Source organism: Emydura macquarii, unplaced genomic scaffold, assembly GCF_026122565.2.
Source record: "Emydura macquarii macquarii isolate MOO-44397 ecotype Brisbane River unplaced genomic scaffold, CSIRO-AGI_Emac_v2 contig_2897, whole genome shotgun sequence".
In the NCBI taxonomy this organism is placed as follows: domain Eukaryota; kingdom Metazoa; phylum Chordata; order Testudines; family Chelidae; genus Emydura; species Emydura macquarii.
The window spans coordinates 29,739,226-29,758,138 of NW_027133034.1; the positions used below are offsets into that span (position 1 = coordinate 29,739,226).

The 18,913-nt window shown below is 39.0% G+C and overlaps 1 protein-coding gene across 6 annotated transcripts in view; it reads right to left on the reverse strand.

Annotated features, from left to right (window-relative positions):
* FER (FER tyrosine kinase) overlaps positions 1-18,913 on the reverse strand; it is a 316,011-nt gene that overhangs the window by 52,468 nt on the left and 244,630 nt on the right. The window contains exon 19 of one of the 6 annotated variants that reach the window (XM_067569173.1): positions 16,048-16,301. The exons of the other annotated variants lie outside the window; for them this stretch is intronic. Within the exon in view, the coding sequence (XP_067425274.1) occupies positions 16,289-16,301 (13 nt within the window). The 3' untranslated portion in view covers positions 16,048-16,288. Of the gene's footprint in view, positions 1-16,047; positions 16,302-18,913 lie in introns of those variants that run through there. 6 annotated transcript variants of the gene reach the window in all.

Sequence of the window (18,913 nt, forward strand, 5' to 3'; positions counted from 1 at the left end):
AGGCTGTTCCTGGCCTGAAATCGGTGCATATGGTGATATGACTTCAGTGAGGTTAAGTCAAGAGTTGCTCCTATAAAGTCTATGATTTTTGTGGGATTCAAAGTAGACTTTTCCATGTTTACGCACATTCCAAAGGATGCCGGAAGGTGGAACAAAGATGAGATAGCTGACTGAACATTCCAGACGGATCTGTCTGTTTAGGAACCAATTGTCCAGGTATGGGAAGATGGTGTAGTTGCTTCTTCTCATCTGAGCTGCCATTGCTGAAGAGACTTTTTTGAAGACTGTGAGTGCTGTTGCCAGTCCAAACAGGAGTCCTCTGAACTGGTAGTGTTCTTGTCCTCCCAGAAATCTGAGGAACCTTCTGTGGGATGGGTGAATGTCCACATGAAAATAAGTATCTTTCATGTCAATAGCGCCAAGGAGGGGATTATCAATGCCAACATACCCATGTGAAATTTTGCTTTGCCTATAAAAATATTTGGTTGATGTAAATTGAGAATGGGGGTCCATCCTATTGGGAATAGGATCGTCCCCCTTAATGTTGAGGTGACACTTGTATTATAGGTCCATCATTGGAGGATAAAGTCCACCTCCTGAGGAAGGATCACCTCCTGAGAGTGGTCCCTGAAGAGGAACTGGGAAGGAGGTTTGTGGGGAGGAAGAAGGGGAAAGAAACCTCAATGGTGTATTCAGAGTGGATGATACCTAATATCCACTTGTCCATCGTTATTGCCTTCCCGTGTGGAGGAAATATGTTAAGGCAGTCACCAAATGTTTGTGGGAGGGGGAATAGAATCAATAATGGTACATAGTTCTCAAGCATTCTGTCTAAAGTAACCCCTGGATGGTGGGTGGGGTTGAGCAGCTGAGGTTGAGGTTAAGGCCCCATACCTTGCTCTTTGTACTCTTTGGAATTTGCATGGTAAGTTGTACAGACACTGATGGTAGAAAGGCTGGGGGAGTGGCCTGTCTTTTACACCTGTTTTTGGTGTTTCCTCTTCAGGGCTGGGGTATAAAAGCCCAGGAAGTGGATGGTTCCCTAGATTCTTTTGACAAGTGTAGTAACTTGTCTGTCTTCTCATTAAAAAGATTAGACTAATCAAAACGCAAGTCCTCGATGGTACTCTGACCCTCCCTGGGGAATCTTGAAGTCATGATTCATGCCTCATAACTATTTCTGTGGCTATGATTCTAGATGGGATATCAGCCACATCCACTGTAACTTGAAGCGAGGTCTTGGGTACCCGTCTGCCCTCATCAATAACAGCTTGGAATTGGGCTCTGTCCTCCTGGAGGAGTTAGTTCTTGAACTCTAAGAATTTGGAATAATTTGTAAAATCATATTTTGCTAATAGGTCCTGGTATTTAGGGAGTCTAAACTGGAGGTTGGTGGATGAAAATACCTTGCTCTCTGGAAGGTCAAAGCATTTAGCACCTTTGTCTACAGAGGCCTTGAGGTGTTGTAAGTTGGATCTTGCTGTGTCTGCTTGTAAGGAGTTGGAGTAAGGGTAGGCATGACAATCTGCTGGGGTTCCCAAGATTGTGTGCTAATGTGTTACACCTCCCAGCCTCAGCAGTTGAGAGTTTTGCTACTGCAAAACTAGGTATAGACTCATAGTATGAGCTCCCGGACAAACCAGTTTCTCTGCCCTGCCAGCAAACTCTTCAAGACTCTGCCAAAACTTGCCTAGCAGGAAGCAATCAGCAAACCCCAATTCTCAAGTTCCTCAGAGATGTCTCTCTGTAGTGCCTAGCGCTCTCACTGAACACTCAGAGAGGTTATTAAGTTTGCTGATCCCTTAAAGAGACAATTCCCAGCAGACTGTTACCTTAACTGGGGTTAACACACACTCTATTTTAATCAAGACACTGAATTGGTTTATAGTAGAAGTAAAACAAATGTATTAAATAAAAAGGCATAGGTTTAAGTGTTACCAAGTATAAGGAATAAAGATAGAATGGGTTACAAGCAAGCAAAAATAAAAATAAGCTTCTAAGATTAAAATCTGATTTAACAAATTAGAGTCTCGTGTTCAAAGAAGTGTTTCTCACACCAAGTCTCTTTTCCAACATGTCTGACCAGACTCTCCAGCCAGGACCCTTCACAAAGCGCTCAGTTTTTTTGTCTCCTTAGGTGAAGGATTTATATTGATGTAACAGGAAGCTTTTGAACCTTAATGTAACAGTAGTTGGACAAGAACTATTGCCATTGATTTTGTGAAAATATACTTCAGTTAAACCCTGCTTATCATCTTAAGTACAGCAAAGAACCATATTTCCCCTTAAGGACCTGATTCTGCTCCAACTAAAAATCAATGAGAGTTTTGCCCTTGATTTTAATAGTGGCAGATCAGGCCTCATATACCCTTTACACACACTACACCGATTTTAAAATCTTTCTTGCAATAATCTTTTTTAGATTTTGCTCTAACTACTGGTCTGCAGACTCAATCTTTCATTAGAATTTAACAGTCTAATTTTCATTATGATGGTGCTAAACCATTATTGGGACTTAAAATTCAATATTAGAAATCCAGTGTTAAAAGCAGTTTAATTCATTTACTGTATATTTTACTGGATTTAAAAAAAGACCATCTTGTCAAATAAGTGCTCTGTATAGTTGACTAAACATTTAGCTTCTATGAGGGAATGCTACTTGGTCAACAGTATGAAGTCTTAGTTTGCATGGTGGTTTTCTTTTTCTATGAAATCTCTCAGCACTGATTCAGGATTCATCTCTCACTGCTTTCTCTCCTTTATTATTAGTTGATTATTAATAAAGCTACAACATTGCACAAATTGCTTTGAAAGAAATAAAAGATAAATATAAGATCTCTAAAAATTGAAGCTTTGGGGGAAAAAAAAAGAAATAGATTGTTTTTTCCCAAAAGAGATGAGAAACTGGTTAATACAGCCACCAGTGAGATAACAGATGTAAATTGGTTAAGTCTGTCAGCATTAGAGAAAATTTGTCTATATGGAAGAGAATGGGGAATTTAAGAATGGCCAGTAAAACAATGATTTTCTCCTACCCGAGGGAACCAAGCTGTAGAATTTAGCAAACTTTGCAAGGATATTTTTTAAATGACATGTTGGAATTGGACTTCTGGTGGATTTTCAAAAGTACTGAGCACCCAAAACTCCATATGAAGTCAATGGGAGCAAACAGTACTCAGGAACTCTGAAAATGAGGTTATGAGAAATAAAAATGTAAAGTTATCAGAGTTAAATAAAAAACACATTTTGAAAATGGCCAAACATTTCAGAATACAGGAGCAGAATAAGAGACTGCCTCAAAAAAGCCTAAGAAAGGCACAATATTTTCTGCAGTTTTTGTTGTAAAGTATGGGGTATGTCTTATAATAATTCTGGGTTTTGTATTTTTCTTGATCTTCCTTGTATAACACAGAAAGACAAAAACTTTTTAAGACCTATCTTTTTCTCTATCTATTGCAGAGATAGTACATGCCATTAAAATTGACATTTACCATGTGCAGCAGTTAAATTTACTCCAGTATGAACATGATTCCTCATCACAAGTAAAGTAAATACAATGAATACAATGGTGAAGAAAGTGCCAATATTTTATTGGCAGCCCTTGTAGTGGTCTCTCAATTTTAACTAAAGATAATTTTTACTGTGGTCTTAGTAGTAAATTATTCCTTGCCTCAACGGGTATGAAAACTATTCAACTCCAATTCTATCACTTACAGTTTCACTTTCTCTTTCCTTTATTTTTTTTTAAATTAAGGAGAGGTTTTATTTTGCTCTTAAACTGTGAAAAGCTTTATTAAGTTTTACTCTCGGTATTTTTCTTTTTAGTAGCAAGTTAGTACATTGTCTTCTGTTGTAAATGTAGCTGTACTCTATAACAGCAAGGAATGATATTTAAAATCAGTGAACATAAAATTGAATATGCCAAATAATATAAAAACACCACCACCACAAAATTCTGTATGCAGATTTTTTGCATGTAATGTGAAAATTTTGACTGATCAAAATATATTGAGACTGCTTGTATCTGTCAGCCCGCAAACAGAAGAACTGTAATGAACAGGTTTCTAGGAATTATCTAGAAATGTGTATTATTATTCAACAAACTGAATTCCTTGAACAGCAGTTGTAAATTTGTAAATATTTAAAAATGAGCACATTACAATGTAGTTAAAAAAAAAAATCCTGTCATATCAGGTGCTTGCAGTACCAGAGCTGGTTGAGCAAATGAAGACTATACAAGACTCTTGTTTACATATCTTTCAATCACTTTTGCCATATTTCTAGTGAAGCTTGCTTCTTTACAAACTGTTTGAGTTTGATGTAATAAGTACATCTCATGATAAGAAGGGCAGCATATACTGACTCAACTCCACTGAAGTCAATAACAAACACCACTGTTTATGACAAGCATCTTGTTATAACACAACAAATATATGCTCCTCTGAAGTTCCTTATGGAGAGTATCTGTATCATAATAAGCATTTCTAGTGAGCTATTCCTGTACCTCAGTTCTTGGTTGATTATCATCCCCTGCCACATAATGTTTGAATTAAACTATAAGCTCCTTATTGTGTAAATATTATACATTAAAATATTTTAGTAAAAACTATAATAGATCATATTTATTTAAAATATATTTAAAAAGCTATTTTGAATACACAGTATTCTGTTGTGAGCTTTCTGACCCAGGGCTGAACAATGGAACTTACAAGAGCTCAACACCAGAGAAAAATCAAACCATCTATTTAGACTGGAGATACAGATTTAGACATCTAACTTTGTATTTCCAAGCTTGAAAACATTGGTCTTTCCATACAATGCTTGTGATTACTCTTAACAGTCCCAGATAAAAAAAATGTTGTAAAGTGCATTTTGTGATTTAATGTCTTGGCCAGTTATATGAAGTGGCAACTAGATGGGGCAGAGACAACAAGTAAAGAGGGGGCAGTAGTAGCAGAAAGAGGCAAGTTTGAATTGACCCAATGCAAGACTATACAATATAACTGTATTATATACATTTTTAAAAGAAATACCTTCAATTACAATGCCCAACTACCTTTTTTACCTGGGGTTTCCGGCAACTAAAACGGAAGTTTTGTTTGCACAGCAATGTCATTCATACTGTCAATAGAATCACTTATTGCAATTATACACTCAGCAATTCAGTTACCTGCTATTTAAATTTACAGACATGCACACGCACACCATACTTCTGTAGGGCCATTATATGCAAAAAGAAGTAAATGCACCTAACTTCTAACTTTATATAATGGCACTTCATTACCAAAGAGGTACAATAACCAGTCAATATCTGCTAATTATGTTATTTTCACAGACTTGGGCCTGAAAATTCTGAAAAATAATTATAACGATTGAGATTGAAAAAAATCATCCTTTAAAAAGAGCCCATGCAATGGATCATTAAGGATTAAATTTCATACGGCAATATTATTAGCAAATAACACAATTCTATTCTTGTTCTAATGGATTGATTTTATCAAGGCTTGGCTGTATTACAAAGAAGAAATGAATAGTATTGATTTTTGTATACAAAAGTGATTAGCAGATGAAATTCTCCCATATTTGGATTTCTAGAAATGCATCTGTATTTAAGCAGTTATAGAATTTCAATAGGTAGAAATAATCTGTTATCACTATATTTAAAAGGGAGAAGATAACCAAAAGATGAAAATTGTATTTATGCTTCTGCAGGGAACAATAGCTCCTGAACACAAGACCCTCTTTCATTCACCTATTAAAGCCATGGTACATGCCAAGAGAGCCACATCAACCCAAAAGGAATGTCTTTTGTTTTCCTCAGATGGGAACACTCCCTTCACATGCATCAGCATTTGCGACATATCACATCTACATAATTGAGAGATCTAACACATTCCTTTGAGAGATTCCAGAGGAGAGCAACAAAAATGATAAAAGGTTCAGAAAAACTCACCTATGAGAAAAGGTTAAAAAAATGGGCATGTTTAGAACTGGGGAAAAAAGACTGAGGGGGGGACCTGATAACGTGATAACAGTCTTCAAACATGTTAAGGGCTGTTATAAAGACGACAGTGATTTCCATGTTCACTGAAAAGAGGAAAGAAGAAATGAGCTTAATCTGCGCAGCAAGGGAGAATTAGGTTAGGTTATGAGGAAAAACTTTCTAACTCTAAGGGTATTTAAGTTCTGGGATAGGCTTCTAAGGGAGATTGTGGAATTCCCATTATTGGAGGTTTTTAAGAACAGGTTGGACAAACACCTGCCAAGGATGGTCTCGGTTTACTTGGTCTTGCCTCAGTGCAGGGGGCTGGACTCGACCCCGTGAGTTCAGCCATACATTTCTACAATTCTATGATCCATCAGTCCTGGAACACAGATGGTCAAACCAGCAGGCCAGCAATTCCTTCTTTCAGTAATCACCAATCAACACCAAATGCCCAGTTCCCAGAGAACAACTCTGCCTCATGAATTAACTCCAATCAGAGACCAAGAAAAAAAGCAAGTTTTCCTGAAATTCACTCCAGCTTCACTCTCTTTCCAGAAGTTTCTACACAGAACCTTGAATAACCAAAACCAACAACACATAGCATGGGGTCCCAAGATGAAAATTTGTTTTGACATATAAGCAAATAACTTGGAAGACTATGTAACAGCATTGTACCTGATGGAAGACAGTGTACCTGATGACATCAGCCATCACATGATACAACAGCGAAAACACCAGAGCAGTATAGGTTGTATATGCAGAAGCACCATGTAATACAACAGGGAGGTGAAATGGCTTATTATGAGATCTGCTGTGACCATATCCGGAATATTATACTTGGTTCCAGTAATATTGGTGCCAGAAATACGCAAAGTGAAAGCTGAGCAAAAGAAATAAATAAGGGTCTGCAGGGCTGATTTATGAGGAAAGATTTAAAACAAGATAAACATGTATATTTTGGCTAAGGGACAGCTAAGTCCGAGTAGGATAACAATTTACAAATATCTGAAAGATGTCAACCTCAGAGGAGGACAAAGAATTATTTGCACAAGGTCAAAGGAAGTATCAGTAGAAATAATTAAGTAACATTAAAATCTTCCTGATAGCAAGACACATTACACAGTAGAATAATTTCCCACGTAAAGTGGTGGAAGCCTATTGCTTGAGAAATTTAAAACTAAATTGAGCAATGCACTATTATTGTATATATATATTGTATGGAATGATCCTGTATTTTCATATAATGAACCTGAGAGACCTTTTCCTGCTTTGCTTTCTATGATTCTCCGCAATAACATTTAGTAAGTCAGGGACAAAGGAATGCACAGAGCTACAAACTGCTGAACTGCCCAAGTTCTTCAGTTGTCTTTGTTTCCAGTAGATAGGCAAGCAACCTTGTCTGGCTCAGTTTTGCATTTCTTTGTAGCCATAGAACTTCTATGCACTGCACTGGACCTTTATTTTAACTGGTGGGAACTGCTTTTCTTCCCCCTACATAGTTATTTCTTCCAAGAGATTGAATAGCAAAGAGATATCAAGATTCTAAATTATTCCAATACTTCAAAATGACAATAATGGAAATTCAATGGCACGCAGGGTAATTAGGTTCAGGTTTCCATTTTAAACCAACATTCAAATGAAATGCACAGGACCATAAATTAGACAGGAAGATAAACATAATGTACTGAAAATACCCATTAAATCTAGACCTTTTCCCTGCCAAAGTAAGATTATTCCCTACAGCATATTGTCAAGTGCTTTGTCCATTCAAACTAACTCAGACTAAGGTTTGCTCATGCAGAAAATGAAAAATAATAAATATATTAAATACACAAATCAGAATAGCAGAAAAACCCATGGACTAATAAGGTATAGTGGAAGAAGGCTAACAGGAAAAAATACAACTGAATTGATGTTTAGAAAAAACTGGAGGTCAAAGTTGGACTAAGTTTCTAGGGGAAGGATAGATGAGAGAGAGAGAGAAAGGGAAGGAATTAATATTAATAATTAAACAATAAATAATATTAACTATAATGGCATTCAGATTCACTGATGATAGACAAAGATTCTGATAAAAGGAGTGAAAAGATTGATCATAAAGAAGAACCAACATATGCTAGTGGGGGAAGTCTGGATATCAGTCAATAATAAGGAAACAACTCTTCTCTTTCCTTTGATAGGAAGGCCATCTTCACCCTCTGATATTTGACTAAATGACTTACTGATCCAGACTCCGCTGTGATCTTCAATGCAGACAGGATCATTAGTGTTACCAATTACTGGAATCTGTTTGCAAGTCATGGGATTTTGGCTAGGGACTGGAGCCAGTCTCTCAATGATGTAAGAAGCACCAGCTTTTTTCCAAATTTCAGCCCACCATGAGGAAAAACCCCCTTTGACTGCTTGGCTTCCCTACGTGTCCACCTCCCTAGGAGTAGCAGACAGTCAGGCCTACCACAGGAAACAGGCACAGCTCTCCTCCCACCCCTTAGAAGTCCAGTGGTTCTTAACCAGGGGTACATGTACCCCTGGAGGTATATAGAGGTCTTCCAGGAGGTATGTCAAGTGTAGACATTGGCCTAGTTTTACAACAGGCTACATGAAAAGCACTAGCAAAGTCAGTACAAATGAAAATTTCATACAAACTATGACTTGTTTATACAACAAGAGTCCTGTAGCACTTTAAAGACTAAAATTTAATTTTTGCAGGCATAAGCTTTCGTGGGCTGTAACCCACTTCGTCAGATGTAAGGAATAGAAATCAGATAGCAGGTATATATAATATACACATATCCAAGGCTAAGGAACAACAATGGGGAAGTAGTTAAGGCCTATTCATAACCATTGATGAGGAGGTGAGAATGTGTGAACAGTGACAATTACTTCTTGTAATGAGATAACCATTCCAAGTCCCTATTTACACCCAGTTTGATTGTGTCAAGTTTGCAGATCAGTTCAATCTCAGGAGTTTCTCTTTGAAGTCTGTTTTTGAATTTTTTTTGTAAAATATGGCAACTTGCATGTGCAAGTAGAGGACTGTTTATACTGCTCTATATACTCTATCAGAGTTTCTGAACCTGGAGTTGCCATTTACTTTATAATTATATAGTAAAAATGAGAAAGTAAAGCAATTTTTTAATAATAGTGTGCTGGGACACTTTTGTATTTTTATGTCTGATTTTGTAAGCTAGTAGTTTGTAAGTAAGTGAGGTGAAACTTGGGGTACTCAAGACAAATCAGCCTCCTGAAAAAGGTAGTCTGGAAAGGTTGAGAACTATTGCCTTAGGAGTCAAAAGGACTTTTTGGCTACGAAGGGGAAGAGGGAACAGCTGACATAATTCTCATAGGAGGGATGAAGAGGAGGAGGGAGCAGAAAGAATCCTGAAGCTCCAACACCCTCGTCCCCCTTTCTTGTGAACAGTGGGTCAACCTGCTCTCTTGCACCTCCTTCTTCCCTTTCCATCCCTGGCTTGCAGAAGACCTGGGAAGAGGGAGGGGATGAAGAGCCCTTGGACCTTCCTTCCCAAGTTTGAGAAGTGGGAGAAGAGGATTCCATTACAGCTGACCCCGCTGGGAGAGAGGAGTGAAAAACCCATACAGATGCAGAAGGAGCAGAGGTGAGGCTGTGGGAACAGAACTGATAGGGAGGCTGTGGGACAGGCAAGATGTATGTGTTGGAGAGCATAATTTATGTGAGGGTTGCATAATTAATTGCTGGGTTAAGGGAGGGTGGATGTGGGTTTAGGTGGACACAGAATTAATTAATTACAATTCTGAGATTTGGAGAAGAGCTGGAAACCTAGGGAGCGCCTGCAAGAAGAGGCCAGAATCACCTCATTCAATAAATTTGGGAGAGCTTTTGCTCGCTCGCTCGCTCTCACTCACTCACACACACACACACGGTGTGCAGTGGGAGCTCAAAAATCAAAATATTAAAAAAAGGCAAAATCTGTTATAAAAATCTCAAGATTTTGGGGGGTCTCATGATTTTTGAACTTTTGAGGTAGGCAGTATTGTAGTCTGTAAATACTATAATGAAAACACAAAGACAGATAAAGAAAAAAAGAAAAAGAAAAGCTTGGTGATCAAATAAGCCAGCCACCTCCACATACACATAGCAACACAAAGCTCCTAAAGGGGTGATCCTTACACTTGTCAGTGGGAGAGGTGGTGTTCCTTTCTATAAGAGGAGCTCCATGCTATGGAAAAGTTTAAGAATCCCTGGTCTAGACATTAAGGAAAGAGGAGGTAGGCCTGATCATCAGAATGCTTGTTTTACTGCTAAGAAGAGCCATGGCAGGCAGGGAGGCAAGAAAGGGCTCTTGTTGTCTATGATCATCATATGGATAGCAGTGCTGGTCAGAACCCCTCTGCTTACTACAAAAGATAGGGATGAGAGAGAACAAAAACCCACAGACCTTTCTTGGAGAACAGGGGTGCAGCCCTGCACCAGTGGTATACTGAGGGGGGGCCATGCCCCTGGGTGCTGGCCCGGGGTGGAGGCGGGATGCCGGCCTGTCCCTCGGAGGAGAAGCTGCCCCCTTGTCTCAAGCAGCCAGGGCGTATTCCCAGCTCCTCCACCCTTGCACTGGGCGCAGGGAGGGAGCCGTGGGGACCAGAGCCTGTCATGGCACTCCCTGCCACCCTCACAGCAGGGGAAGAGTGGGAAACAGGCCCGTAGACCCCCTCCCCCCCTGTGGGGTGCTGCCCAGGCTGCTGCTGGGGGAGGGGAATGGGGAAGAGCAGGACACGGGGCTACAGACCCACCCCCACCACCCCCCACAGTGCGCTGCCGCTGATGGGGGTGGGCGCCAATGGTCCTTGGGCGCTGAGACCTATGGTACGCCACTGCCCTGCACTGGACAGATCTCTCAGGTGACTGCCAGCTAAAGGTGATGTGAAACAGGGGTCTACACGTGGATGCCCACCAAGGGAGAACTCATCTGTGTCTTTGCCTCCCCTGATATAAAGGAGCTGCAGGGCCATTGCCAGAAACACGTGGCTGCATACACCTAGAGAAGAATCTAATGTTAAAGGATCCATATTTCAGGTTGGTTTGGGGAGTTAGCTGGACCCAAATCAATGGAAGACGCCAGCATTGGCTAATGGGGCTTTCAAGTCCACATCTTGTATATCCTCTCCTAAAGCCTTAAGGATAGGGATTAGTTGCCCCAAAGCGTTAAGCCATTTTTCTCTTTGATTATCCTGTTTTCTTTCCATCTTCTTTTTTAAACTCTTATCCACTGGAAGGAAAAACTAAGCAATTTAGAGGGCAGGGCTAGGCTGTATTTGGAGTGTTTCAGCATCAAGGAGAGTAAAAGACTGATGAGAAAAGGGGTTGGTACTGTTATATGCAACGGAAGTGTGCACTGACAGTTTTAGCCTTCTTGATTTCTGATGGGTCGAGTCAGTGTTCAGGGTAAAGAATTTCTCTTTTTGGCTACGGGAAGAGCCACAACATGCAACAAACAGAACTTGCATCTGCTAGGCTTATTCACTTTAGAATTTTAATTAATGTTTACCCTGCAGTAGAAATTAAAATATACCTGGTACTCTTTGCTCTGGCAGCAGGAGACCATAGTTCACTGCTACAAAGCTATCTCCCTATAATGTAGTGGTCCCCAAACGTTTTGGGCCTTGCACCTCCCCCTCGGGAGCCACAGGGAGCCAGGGCCAAAGGTACAGTTGGAGATTGCAAACGGGGCTGGGAGCCAGTGCCCGGGCTGCAGCTGGGTCCATGGTGGGGGCTGGAGCTGCAGCCCTTGGGCCAGGCTCGGGGCCTGGGCTGCAAATGGACCTGGGTCCATAGGCCCATGAACAGAGCTGCAGCCCTGGGGCCAGGAATGGGGCTAGGGCTGGGGTTGCGAGGCCCTGAACAGAGCTGCAGCCCCGGGACCAGGAGCCAGGGCTGCAGCTCTGTTCATGGGCCTATGGACCCAGGTCCATTTGCAGCCCAGGCCCCGAGCCTGGCCCAAGGGCTGCAGGGCTGGGGCTGGGGCTGGGGGGCGGCCAAGGCTGGGGCTGCAGGTGGGTGCAGGGCCAGAACAGAGATGGGGGCAGAGCAGGGCTGGGTGGAGTTTCCACCCTCCCTCCCTGCAAGAACTGGCCCAGGGTCCACCATGCCCCCCCCCCCCCCACTCCCGAACATACCTCCGCACCACCCTAGGGGGCATGCCCCACAGTTTGGGGATCTCTGCTATAATGCAACAAAATCAACCATTTTTGTTTGTGAGATCAACAAGATGAAACTTATTTGAAGAATTAATTTATCTATTACTCTAATAAGCCTCATCTACATGTTTTTTTTTAAGCAATGTGTCTCCTTGACCAAGGACTGAAAATGGTTGAAAGGACGCACCATCAAGTTAAAAACCACAATTCTGTCTGATCCATCTTTCCCCAGCTATTGTTCCATCTAACATTGAAGATTTCTATAACTGAACGAGATTAGTGAAAAGTAATTTCTCTATTTCTTCTATTTTCTTATTTTGCATATTTAACAGCAATTTGTGCATAATCAGTTTTATTCTTTCCCTATTTATGTGAGTCTTTCAAACTGTAGGATGAGGGAAAAAACTAGGTAAAATAGAAAAATTTTATTTCAAAACATAAAAATTGGCAGAGAAACTTTGAGGCAGCTGTAGTACACTTAACTACTGCTAAGCACATTTTTTTAAATTGACTAGATTTCAGAACAACAGTGTCCTTTTACGTATTAGTGTAGAACAAATTACACTGTTTCAGTATCTATAAATAAAGCTTGACTGAGATGGAAGAAAGGATGTTTTGTGGAAGCAAGAGGAAGGAGTATGTATGTATGAGAGTTGTTCAAAAAGTGCACAGGCTGACATTTAATTATGTGCTAGGGCCTAAAAGATTTCACAAATCAAAGTTCTGATATTTTGATGTGTTTTTTTGTTAGGGGACATTTTTTCATCTGTGCAGAACTTGTATGATGATGTGTTGAAGTCAGCCAACCACTGAAGATTGAAAAAATTGAGAAGAATAAAATCTGAATGATGATCAAGTACTTCCATAAGAAAAGGCTTGATCCCAAAGGAAATGCATGAGGACATGGTGGCAACATGTCACAGTAAAATATATTTCACAGTAATAACCTGGGCTGCTGAATTTAAATAAAGAAGAATCAGCATTAAGGATGAGCCAAAGTCAGGATGTCCCAGAGAAACCACACCAGAAAAAACTGTTGCAGTCCACAAGATAGTGACGAATGACAGAAGATCAACAGTCAGGCATATAGTTGAGAAAATGGTCATCAAGACTGTGATAGCACACGTCATCCTCAATGAAGACTAGGGCATGAGAGAGGGGTCAGCAAGATGGGTGGTCAGAATGCCAAGCCCTAATCAGAAGACAGTGCAACTTGACATTTCCAGGGACCTTTTTGCTTCTTTAGGACAATGCATCAACCCACACATCACATGATGCAGTGATCACAGCCACTAAATATAGCTTTCAATTACTCCCCATCCAGCCTATTCATCAGATTTCACTCCCTCAGACTTCTACCTATTTCCCAAGTTGAAGAAAGATCTTAATGAGAAGAATTTCAAATGTGATAATGAAGTGATTGCAGCAGTCAAGGCGTTTCTGGATTCGCAGGACAAAGACTTCTAAAATATGGGCAGAGCCACGCTGCAGCTGCACTGGATCAAGTGCATTGATGTCAGGAAGATATATTGACAAACAAACAATTAAATGCAAATTATGTATTTTCCTTTGTCAGGCCAGAAACTTTCTGAATGCCCTCCTATATTATGGGGGTAACATAAAAGGGATTCAGATGGTTTTGGGAAATTGGGGAGAGACTTCTCCAGAAAGAGAAGTAGTTTCATTTCCTCCAAAGGAAGAAAGAAAAAAAATTTTTGGTGTTTAATGGACAACCATATATTTCTCAGTTGTTTTAAATGTACGTGGCTGTGACACTGGCAAATGAGGTGCCAGCTCTTGCCAACTCTTTAAGCCTCAGCCGAGCATTGATAAATTCACTGCTGAAAGCCAGTCTGTTTCACCCGTGTGTTAGTATGGTTAAGTTGGATATTGAACCGATAACAATGGGTTTAGTGTTCAGACTTGAGGAAATACTTGTAAATTGCTGCATGCATTAATCTCACTTATAATATCTTTATCACATGCTATAAAGTAATATCTAAGTTTTTTTGCTTTATAACTGTAAAAAATGATGGCTCTGGAACTGTGAACCTGTCAAGAGAGATTGTCTCTTGCTCTTCAAGAAGGCTATCAAAATTAAATGGGCCACTGTGGGAAATCACAGTGCAAAGACTTTGTTCATTGCCCTTTCACAACCACGAAGAGACTGTGCAAAAGGGCTTGTCACATCATCTTGAATTCTGGAAAAATAAAATAAAGATAGCTGACAAGAACATTTTTCAAGTCTTTTGCTGTTTGGACTCTGACAGGGCCAGAGCTACGAACAGAAGCAGAGATCCCCAGGGTCAACATGGGTTAGCCCTAAAAGACATTCATGGTTGACACATTACTACAACTCTGTCACCTTTTGGAACCACATACTAAGTCATCTGTGTATATGGCTGCTTCTTTAACCAGTCAAACTCTCTCATTTCCCCCCACCCCCATGTTAATAAATCCTTAGTTTACTATAGGATTGGCTACAAAGCATTGCCTTTGGTGTGAGATTGGAGGTGCAAATTGAGCTGGGGTAAGTGACTGGTCTCTAGGAACTGGAAGCAACCTGAAATTTTTGTGAACTTTGGCATAATGCAACCAACTATCACTAAGTCCAACTTGTGTGCGTGACAAGATACACTGGAGTGTGCAGGGGATTGTCTGTGACTCTATGGTAAGATTGTTATAATGCTTCAAGAGTTCACATTTTGTTACTGGGTTGGTGAAATCTAGCTGTAGAACATACTACCAGTTCAGGGTGTCTGCACTGCTTTTGACAGTCTGCCCTGAGGATGGCACTCCCGATCATGAACCACGCAAACTGTCTGAATGTCCCTCACAAGATGTGGGAGTAACTCACAAGGGATTCAGATTGTCCTGGGAGATTGGGGAGGCCCGGATGCAGAAAAATAGGGTTTACATTTCCTCCAAAGAAAGAAAAAATAGATGTTTGTGGTTAGTGGACAACCATGTATTTCTCAGTTGTTTACAAGAAGACAAGTCCAAGATTTCATTTTCTGCAATTACCAGATCTTTTGTACTAATAAGCAGAAATATAATCAACTTGAATGATTAAAAAATATGTTAGCAATTTGGCTCAAGCGAAGAAAGATAGCTGATGTAGTAACCCATGCAGTATTCTAAGCCCCCATAAAAATAGGGCACACAGTTACACAAACAGGTTTTCATTATATATTAATTTGAAAAGAGAGAGAGCACTCATATCCAACATCTGTCACAATTTGTTTTATAGTAACAGAAATTGATAAAAGAAATTTTTAAAAAGGGTCACATTGAAAAGCTGTCTGTTTAACACTGTTGGATGAAAGCTGTGTTCAGCCATTGACGGTGAACTAGCTCCTACAAAAAAGAACACAGAAACTCCAGAGTTAGTCAAAAGAAATGGAAATCACTAGGACTTTTGACATACCAATCCTGATGATACCAAGTCTAGGGGCAAACTTCCAGAGGTCATCAGGTCATGCGACCTTCCTTTCCAATGATACTCCTAAAGGAAGATTCCTTTGTGTAAATGTTAATGAAACCTCACGCTGATAAATTAATGGACACCAATAACTGAAAGATGCATAGATGGCCAGAATGGGTAGGTCTGGACATGCGAGCTGACCATTAAAAAATGGGTCCTAGTGACAGGAGAGAAGATGATGCTATCTCTACATCTATGACAACAGATTGACCAGAATGATCAGTGAGAGAGGATTGATTTCAAGAGATGTAGGCTTTTTACCTTTTTTTTTTTAAACTGGAAATGCCTTATCTTCTTTATTTTATGAGAGGATTAAACCTAAATATGTTAAGCAAACAATTTTTTTTAAAAAAAAATTCAATTGATCTGTTTTTAATAAATCTTGTTTTTGTTAAGATTACTGTTGTATGGGAAATTTCACACAGATGTACATAAGGAGAAGATAATGCTGAATCCTCGAAGGAGAGACGCTAAAGGTGAGAGAGATTCTGGAACTCAGACCACTATAGTCAGTCTAGGTCAAGGGACATGGAGATAGAATTTGTTCCCAATGAGTTGTGTTGTCATCAGGCTGTGCTGAGTGAACATAATGAGAAAGAACCGCCAAGCAGGAGATGGTGTTGGTCACACTGAACTTTCCACCTTCATTATAATTTTATCCTGAAAGGAAAAGATTTGGAGTTGCATTGGTTGGATTGTACATGCTTAACGTGCTCTCTTTGGGAAGAAACCAAGACAGTGCCAAGTTACATATCTTTAAATGAAGATAACATTTGTGTAAAAGATGAGTTTAAAATCAAAAAGCCTGGACAAAGTGTCTCACATTCGATTCTTTTCCATGAGCCCTGATATTTATTACAATGCAAAACAAGTTAATCTTTTTATCACAAACCTAGGGATTCCATCTATCTTTTTAAAAACACGCTCATATATAGATGCATTTCTTATTATTCATTTCAATTTAGTCCACTTCTTTAACAGATTAATATATTTTAACAAGGAAGAGAAATGGAAAATATTAATATGCTCATGTATGTCATTTGTCTTTTAGCATTATATTTGTAAAACGTATAAAATCCAAAAATATGTTAAAGGAACATTAAGATTGCAGAATCAATTACTGGACAATCTTAATTCAGCCTCTTTGTGCATATCAATTATGATAGTCTTTAATTTCATGATCAGATACCCAATTTCCACAGGACTCCTGCCTCATTCAGGGAAATAGGAAGTTTTTCCAATATTTCTTTTTATCCTCTACACTCAGTGTGTGCCCCCATCCTTATTCAACACACACCATTCAACCCCACACTGAATAAAAAAGTATTAATTTCCTCATGGAAATACGTTCCTCAATATACAACTGAGTGCTTCACAAATATTAGAGAATTTATTTTCACAATACCCCTGAGAGTTAGGTGATATAACCTTCCCATTTTACACTGAACTACAACTTCTGGGGTGGAAATGGCACTACTGAACAATTCCCAGCAACACTAAACAATAGTTTAGGACACAAAATGAAGAATACCACATTGAAACTGAACTTCAAAAAGAATTCTTTTGGGCAGAAAATTCAAGAAATTTTTTAAGAACTTGGGGTTAACACTCTCTTACAGAAAGTGCCACATGTCTTTTAATAATCACAAATAGTCCAGAAATCAGTTTTACGTATCATTTGAAATATGGTATCAAGCACTACAGTATTGCCTTGCTACGGAATTGGCTCAATAATAACAGTGAAAGGTGAACTACTGAATGACAACACTATGTTTGAGAATCTTTGTTTAGACTGCAGTTTTAGATATTTATAATTACGTAAAGTGCTCAGATGCTACATTGTTAAGCAAAGGATAAATAGATGGGAGCAATAGAAAAGGAAATAAAAACTAAGAAAGAATGGATTACTTTGCAAACTTTGCTTTCATTTCTGAAGACCTTCTGTAGCTTCAAATATTGTTTAAAGTTATAAATAAAAATGAGCTAGGTTAAACAAATTTTGCCCCTATTGGATATTTGACTATATAACAAGCAGTGACTACTTACTATGCTTAGAAAACGCTAAATTTCAAATGGAGGAGTTGTTCTTTATGGTCCAACCTAAAATTGGTGCACTCTGTTGTTGATAGCTCAATAACTACATGTTCCATCACAGAAATACCTGACTTTCAGTAGAAGTGAAGTGATTTCTGTATTTTATATAAATTTCATAATTTGTAAAGTGCTTTGGATTCCTTCAAGATAAAAGGCACTATCTAATGTAACTTACAGTTAAGAAACTGCAATAGTCAAGACAGAAATTTTTGAGTTAAATGGGAAAAAATTTACACAATGCGTAAGCAGTGGTTTCAGTCTGTGATTAGGTATCTCTAGTGTTCATTTAAACTAAATTCACCCAAAATCGAATTATAACAATGTAGCTTAGTACTAGAATATGGAAACATTTAGTAAAAATAGCACTTTCCCATAATTTTATAAGCAGTGCATGTATTTCAGCGATCATGATGCATTTCAAAGATTCATGTCACTACATAATGTATGATGCAGGGTAAAATGTTCATAAGATATTTATGTACTAAACATGTTTTATTCAGCCACAGATCTGCTTTATAGCTTTGTGCTGCCAAAGGGTTTTTAAATGTCTCTAATGGCAAATATGATAATAGCAGTTTTGTCTGTTCATGTAATTTATATAAGAAATGAGTCCCTATATTCAAGAAAGAATGCAGAGAGGAGAAGGGGAAAATTTTACACCAGGGGATTAAAAATTCATTAAATGATCAAGAACTATCCAACTCAGTATCTTAAATGATGAAGAACTAAATACACTGAACTATAGCAGAAGAACAGCTCCATCATGTATTATTTACAAAAATAAAAGAGAGCAAGGAGGCAAGGAGAAAGGGGATTTGGGGAGGGGGGGGGGGGGGGGACGGAGACACTAAATGAAATATTTGGCTTATTGAGCAGTTCCTCTAAGCAGCAAAACAAAAGTTTATCACCAAACTTATTTTTAACCATATGTTAAAAAATAATATTTTCTAGATAGGTATAGCAATTTTTTAAAGCTTGAAGCATAGTCTGCGATACTCCATTGTCAATGTAACAAATAACCACAATTATATGATGAATGGAATGAAACAAGATAGCATTCAGTTGTCTGTGACCCTTAGGCATGATAGCACCCTGAAAAGACCATCGTGTTAGTCATTTTTATGCTTTATAATACCACACTGCAAAACACAAGTGACAGGCTGAAAACTAACAATTAA